Consider the following 7,348-nt stretch of genomic DNA (forward strand, 5'->3'; position numbering starts at 1 on the left):
ACCACTCAGTGGAAATTCTAAGACAAGCAGCCGTATGAACCACCACCAACAAAAAACGAACAGGGAGCCAGCAAAATGAGCCTTTAATTTTTGTTCTTCATAAATTATGTTATCATTTTCAGAGGGGCTTTTCAAGTTTGAGGCTCATCAGCTGGTGGCCTCAGCACTGAAAAGTGTGGAATTGCGTATTTAAACAAAGCAAACAAAAACCCTAAGGACCCTGCCTCAAGAGAATAACGTTTTATGAACCTTACCCATAAGGAAAAAAAGCTAATGATTTATTGTTTTCCCCCTAACATATCTCATCTGCTCGCTTTTATCGCTTACGTTATTGCCCTGCTTAAAAGCACGCAGGGAAGGAAGAAGCGGATGGCCGGGGTCGCCCCAGCACCTCAGCCATGAGGCGGCCAAGCTCCGCGGGCCAGCGCCGGCAGCTGAGGTGACACGAGGCGCCGGGCCCCGCCCCGGGGATCCCTCCTCCCCGCTGTGCCGGGCGGCAGCTCCGCAGCCGTGCCCGACCTCGCAGTGCGGAGGCCGGCGCTGAGGAGAACATGGCGGAGGGAGGGAAAGGCGGGCGGGAGGCCTCGCTCGGCCGCGCGCACTTCACGCGTCCCGCCGCGTCCTGACAGGACCCCGCGCACCGCCCCGGGCGCGGCCGGTACCGGGGGCGGGGCGCCGGGGGCGGGGCTGGCGGAGGGGGCGCGGGTTGGGCCGCGGGGCCGTCAGTCAGCGCCGTCAGTGCTCGGCCGCCGCACCGGGTAGCCCGGAACCTGCGGACGGTGGGTGCGGGCGCGGGGAGCGGGTCCCTCAGCGCGGCGCGGGAAGGGAGCGGGTGCCGGAGCCGCGCTGGACAGCGCAGCGCCGGGTGAGCCGCACCGGGCAGCCCAGCGCCGCGCCTTGCCGCGGGGGCTCGCCTGGGCGGTGGCCGCCGGCTCTTCCGCCGCGGCACCGGCTGAGCCGGACGGGGAGCGATGCCGCGGGGCAAAGGGAGCGGAGTCGGGCCTGGCTTAATGAGCCTGCTGGAAGGGGCAGCCTCCCGGCAGCGGGACCGCGGAGCGGTGCAGGCAGGGAGGCCGCGGGGAGGGTCTGAGGGGAGAGGTCTGCGGGGAGGTGTGGGGCGGGAGCTGGGTGTGCGTGATGGGGTGTGAGGGGTCGGTGGGGAGCTTGTGGGAGAGGTCGTGTGCTGGGGCTGTTGGGTGTGGGGTGTGTGTGGGGTGAGGGTTGGGTGTGTGGGGGCTGTGTAGGCAGTGTCGGGAGCGAGGGGAATTCGGGGTGTTGAGGGGAATTCGAGGTGTTGCAGGGCTGTAAAGGTAAATGTAATGGATATCTGTTATTTTACTGCACAGCGTGGACGCCTCTCTCCTGCGAGCCCCCAGTGTGCACCCGGACTAACCAGCAGCAGGTGGGCTGTGTTGCGGTGGCATTTTGGGTTTCAGTGATTACACTAATTCATCTGATGAGGAAGTGTTGAAGTGGTAGGTGTGCTGCATGGGGAGCATAAGCTTTATGTAATGGGCACTTACATAATGGTCTTTAGCACATTGCTTTTATTAGCAGTGGTACTGTGTTCTAACACTCTTGTGCTGCAGTGGCTAACGGATGTGGGTGGGAGTCCTGGGCAGAAGCAGTGGGATCTGCACATTGCACTTGGGTAGGAACCCAAGGGTGTGAAGATCGTAGTTATGGCAGCGAGTTCAGAAATGTGCCCCAGGACAGATCAATGCTACCTGACCTTAGGCAAACATATGCCTCCGGGGTATTAGGCAACTCTGCTTCTATGAAAAAAACCACTATCTTGCAGTGTCTGTCAGTCAGCTGATGTGAGCAAGGTAAGTTTGCTTAAAACACTGTTTCTATTGGCTTTTTGAGTCAAGAACATTGAAATCGTCATTGTTTCTGCCTCTCCTGATGTCAGCGATAAAGTTATGCTGTGCTTTTGCCTGTCCTTATAGGGTTCCAGAATGATAGTGGTGGGGTCCTTGTTGGAACGGCTTGTCTTTTCTGTTGTGAAACATGGGTGATGCACTTCAGAAATGTTTCGTTGCATGTTGCTTTTGTTTTTGAAATGAAATTTCAGTAAAGTCCTTGAGTCCTATCAGTAGGCCTTTTGTTTAGAATAGTTCAAGTTTGTTTTTAGCTCCTGCTGATTTCTTAGAAACACTTTAATGCAACAGCAGGGCTGGCTGCTTGTTTCTCATGAAGTGCCCTGCTAAAAGAACTAGTATTGGAGTGGTAGGTAGCACCTTTGGCCTGAGTCCTAGAGCGCACTGTGCTGCAGGCCACCTGGAAGTGGTTCAGAGCTTACAGAAAACTGTATTGTTCTAACTGGCTGCTACAGTGATCTTCTGGGAGTAACTGTACTGGCAGTGCTACTTTACAGTCAGCTTTTGAAGTCCATGGGGCAAAACTGTGTTGTGGAGAAAGCATCTGGTTGTACTTAGCCATTTCCCACAGCTTGAATACCTTATTTAAAGTAAGAGACAATATGATGGACCTCCCCCACAGCAACTGAAGTATTTCGGCTGTTCGGGTGCCCTGGGTTTTAGTGATCTTGGCCACAGAGCTCTTCACAGCTGCTTGTAATAATCACACCCATAATGAACAAGCAAAATTGTAAAAGCTGTCAATGTAACTGTACTGTAACTATCACTGCATCAAAGTACCTAATGCTGTGATAAATGCATTCACTAGCTAGCAGTGGAGTCTGCCTTCAGCTGCACAAAAAGTCCTACCTGTGTCAAGGTTGGTTATGACCTTGAAAGTAAAAAAAAAACAACAACCAAACCCAAAACAAAAACAACCACAGAAAACCAGTCAAGCTTATAAGCTAGAACAGAACTGGAAAGGTAGACTAGCTTGTTCTAGATGTGAGGATCATGGCAGTCCGTAAAGATCATTAATTTCCCACATCTTTCCGTTTCTCCATAGGGTTTAAGTACTGACCACCTCTTGGTTTTGGTATCTGGAATGTGCTCTCAGAGTTGTGCTCTGGCAGGCTTTTTGGAGTTGCACATTAATTGTCACTGAAGTTCCTGTTTTCAAACTCGTTGGATCTGTTTGTTCTTGTTCTGTTAGATAAGGCTTTTCTCCTTTGCAGTTTACAATTACATTCCTTGTAATGTTGCAATTTCTTCTTAGCCTTGCCACAATGAGGAAAAACATGCCTGGAAGATAAAAGTTAGCTTTCCTGATGAGTTAACTGGATAGGGGCAGTCCTTTCCTAAGATTATAATTATGTGGTGGAAACTGTATCACTTTTAAGATGCCTCTATAGTGGTCTTCTGGGAAAAAAAATTCTGAATTTTTCTGTGAGCTTTAGACTTGTTTTTGTATTACTATGTAGAAAGCTTCTTGTGAGCCTTCTAAATTTTATGCCTTTCCTTTTCTTATATTCCAGGCCATAAGGGCATTCTGTGTGACTGAAGGATAGTGCTGCTGTTTGTGGAGTGACTTATGATGTCAAGAACTGTGTCATCCTGGATCTTAAGCTCGGCAAGAAATGGCATTGTTTTACAAGGAAGAGGACGTTTGTACTCCATCTGTATCCCAAACAGAAACAAGATAAAATGGAAGCTTGTTTTCTCCAAAACACGTCTCTACCCTGCTGGGAGCAGCAGTTTAGACAATATTTTTTCCTTAAAGGCATTTCGACACACTTCTACTGAAGAAGAGCATTTTTCTTTCCAGTTGTCTCCATCACAAGTCAATGATATACTCAGAGCAGGCGAATTATCCCATAAAATACTGTCTTTCAATGGTAAAAATGCAAATTCTGTGTTGAGGTTTGAAAGTAACCAGTTGGCATCCAACACTCCTATAGAAGACCGCAGAAGTGCAGCCACTTGTTTGCAGACCAAAGGGATGATGTTTGGGGTCTTTGATGGTCATGCAGGTTCTGCGTGTGCTCAGGCAGTGAGTGACAGGCTCCTTCATTATATAGCAGTTTCTCTCATGTCTCGGCAAACCTTGGAAGAGCTTGAGCTTGCTGTGGAGTGCATGAAACCAGTTCTGCCTATTCTGCAGTGGCACAAGCATCCTAATGATGTAGAGTATCGAGAAATAACTTCACAATATTTTGAAAACCTCCGGGTTTACTGGCAACATTTACTGGACCTAGACACTGAGCCAGGATTTAGTTTAGAAGAAGCCATGATATGTGCATTCAAAAGGTTAGACTCAGACATATCACTGGAAGTTCAGGCACCCCAGGAAAACGAGTTGATGAGAAATGTTGCCCTTCAGGTAGCTTTTTCTGGTGCAACAGCCTGTGTAGCTCACATTGACGGTGTTCACTTACATGTTGCAAATACTGGTGATTGCAGAGCAATTTTAGGGGTTTGTGAGGAAGATGGGACATGGTCTACTCTCCCTCTGACCCGAGACCACAATGCCTTTGATGAGTTTGAAATTAGAAGACTGAAAAGGGAACATCCTAGATCTGAGGAGAAAACCCTCTTTGTGAATGACAGGTTATTGGGGATTCTTATGCCCTCCAGAGCTTTTGGAGATGTGCAATTAAAGTGGAGTAAGGAATTGCAGCATAGTGTTCTTGAGAATAGCTGTGATGTTGAGGATTTAAATATTTATCAGTACGTTCCTCCAAACTACCATACACCCCCTTATTTAACTGCAGAGCCTGAAGTCACGTACCACAAATTAAGAAGCAAGGATAAGTTTCTAGTTCTTGCTTCAGATGGACTGTGGGAGATGCTAAGTAATGAGAAGGTTGTAAAACTTGTTGCTGGACACCTTACAGAGCTTAATGTGCAGAAACCACAACTGGCTTTTGAGAAACCAGTTAATTTGGGTTACATGCACAGTTTGTTACTTCAGAGGAAAAACAGAGGCATTGCCTCACTTGACCAGAACATAGCTACTCATTTAATAAGGCATGCAATTGGAAGTAATGAGTATGGGGAGGTGGACCAAGAGAAACTTGCTGCAATGCTGACACTGCCTGAAGACCTTGCGAGAATGTACAGAGATGATATCACAGTTACTGTGGTGTATTTTAATTCAGAAACAATTGAAAATTACTACAGAAACAATAAGTAGACCTGCGCTGCTGCTGTTCTATGCCACAAGTTTGATACTGAAACCATTTCTGTCTTTCTCTGATACTCAAGCTGTTACCAGTGTTACGGTCTGGAAGTTCTGAAATCTTTTTGTTACTTACTAGTCTTGAAAATAACTTCCTAGAGGCGAGTTTGAAAGTTCCCTGGCTTTCCAGGTCTGTACCTACTGAAGAAAAATGTTTTGATGAAAGTTCACTGAAATGTAACTGAACTAAAGATTGCTGACCCAGTTCTGATTCCATGGGAAGCACTGGTAAAACCTTCCAAATGAACAAAAGAGAGAAATTTTACTGAGACTGGTGCAATTTAAGAGATGGATAATACTTGTAGCTGCATGGAGTGTAAGAAAGGCTCTGCTTTTGTGGAAAATGAGTAGCATTCTATTGAAGCGCTGTATTGAATTAATTAAATAAACTATCAAACCCCTATTTGATGTGTCACATACTTCAACAAATTGACTTGTATATATGAAGACAACACTAAAAAAGGCAGTTCACAGAGCTCTGGGATTGTCTGTCTTTTTTCCTAATTATTACTTTTTAAGCTAGGAAGAAAAATGATATTTTCTTCCACAATTATTTTGAAGTGTGAATGCATATTCTCCTAACTCTGCAGACTTGTGTGACAACTTACAGCTCAAACACACGCAAGGGACTTCACGATGCCCTGCTTAGGGATCAACAGTACTAGACTTAAGCATTTAAGTGTTTAACTTGCTTAAACAATATACTCTTTTATTAAGTATTGATCTATGAAGTGCTGTGCATCAAATCTGTCAACTGTAATTTAAATGAAATTTGGCAGATCCAGAAGTTCAAAAATTCATCTAAATATAGATACAGCAAGAATGTGAGCAGTGGGAATACAGGGCTGTTCACTGCTGTTGCTACCAAGCACAGCAGACAGAAAAATGGCCTTCCCTTCCACCCCCGAATTTCACTTAAAATAAAAGTGGTTTCCTTCTGCAGTTTAGCAGATGTCTAGTACTTACATTTTTCTCAAGATCTTAAGTAGATCCTATCTTGGGGCATAAACAGGTAGCAGTTGTGGATTTGGGGCTTTTTGTATGCTTTTCCTCCAGATAAAAATTCTCACTGGTTTTTCAGGCATCTAAATAATCTGTTTTAAAGATTATTTAGAAGGAAACTAAAACTTTTAAAAATAGACATGCTTTTGACTAGTCAGGATTGACCTGTAATCAGTGCTACAATTACTATCGCTGAATGCATCCTTAAAAACCCCTCTGTTCTCGAAAACTAATTTACGTTTTTTTCAGCTAGTATGTGTTGGAGTGCATCCAGCAACCAGGAGGCACGTAGCCCTCTTTTTCAGACAAAATGAATAGGTCTGTTCCCTTTGATAACAACAAAACAGGATTGCCTCAAGAAATCTGACCAATCTTGGTGACAGGGACAGCAGGAAGACTTTAGGTATGTGTAAGATGTTATAGAGGTTGCTGAAATTCTTGTTGCTTGAGTCTTGTACAGTAAGTAGAGTTACATACTGTAAAGTGTGCCCTCATCTGTGAGGCTGGTCCTGTGGGAATGGAGGTTTCATCTGCCAGCAGGCAGCGAGGAATGAAGGTCAGGCCCTGTGTTCACCTCAGGAGGGGTCTGGTCTACCTACGAGGCAATTTGGTGAGGAGGGGAGAGCAGCATTCCAAAACCTTTGCGGCTTTAAGTGAGCTGTTTCCATTTGCTCTTACAAACCCTTTTGCATGATTAGTTACATGCCTCATTGCTTGATAGAGATCAAGCAGTAAAAGAATGCATTTCTAGACTACCTCTTATAGAGAAATTACTTAACAGTGTAGCTAAAGAAACAAAGGGGCTAACCCACATTGTTGCTGATACGAAATGATGCATTTTTTTTCTCATGAAGATTATCTAGAAAACTTTTGATGTAAACATACAACTACTAAAGTAATGTAGCAAACCTGTTGGTATATAGGCATAAAATAAGAACAATCTCTTTCGTTCTTTTCACCACTCAGAGGTGAAATCTAGGGTGTCTTTTGGAAGAATCCTTGTGGCACTGCATTATCTAAGTGTTACTCCTGGGTATGTTATTGATTGTAGGTTGTTGTAACTGCAACTTGATAATGATTGTTTTGGGGAACATGTTTGAAAGTCGGAAAAGTACTATTTCTAATTTCATGTTAGTTTTGCTCAGCCTAACATACAACACTATAATTATCCTACCGTGGAGAAGGATAACATTAAACTAGTTAGGGGGTTTGTGCTTTGTTTTGTTTTTAAGTACAAATCACAAAT

General features: G+C 45.2%; 1 protein-coding gene across 8 annotated transcripts; it reads left to right on the forward strand.

Moving 5' to 3' along the window:
• Positions 1 to 318: 318 nt before the first annotated feature.
• Positions 319 to 5,503, forward strand: PDP2 (pyruvate dehyrogenase phosphatase catalytic subunit 2). Of its 8 annotated transcripts, none has more exons than XM_030470395.1 (3): positions 319 to 439; positions 1,347 to 1,402; positions 3,398 to 5,503. In XM_030470395.1, the coding sequence occupies exon 3, from the start codon at positions 3,454 to 3,456 to the stop codon at positions 5,053 to 5,055; it is 1,602 nt and encodes a 533-aa protein (XP_030326255.1). In that variant the 5' UTR covers positions 319 to 439; positions 1,347 to 1,402; positions 3,398 to 3,453; the 3' UTR covers positions 5,056 to 5,503. The 8 variants fall into 8 exon arrangements, with proteins under 8 accessions (XP_030326255.1, XP_030326251.1, XP_030326256.1 ...); XM_030470391.1 differs by having other exon boundaries at positions 367 to 439; positions 1,347 to 1,475; XM_030470396.1 differs by lacking the exon at positions 319 to 439 and adding an exon at positions 523 to 658.
• Positions 5,504 to 7,348: the final 1,845 nt, after the last annotated feature.

This window comes from Strigops habroptila, chromosome Z (genome assembly GCF_004027225.2).
Source record: "Strigops habroptila isolate Jane chromosome Z, bStrHab1.2.pri, whole genome shotgun sequence".
Classification (NCBI taxonomy): Eukaryota; Metazoa; Chordata; class Aves; order Psittaciformes; family Psittacidae; genus Strigops; species Strigops habroptila.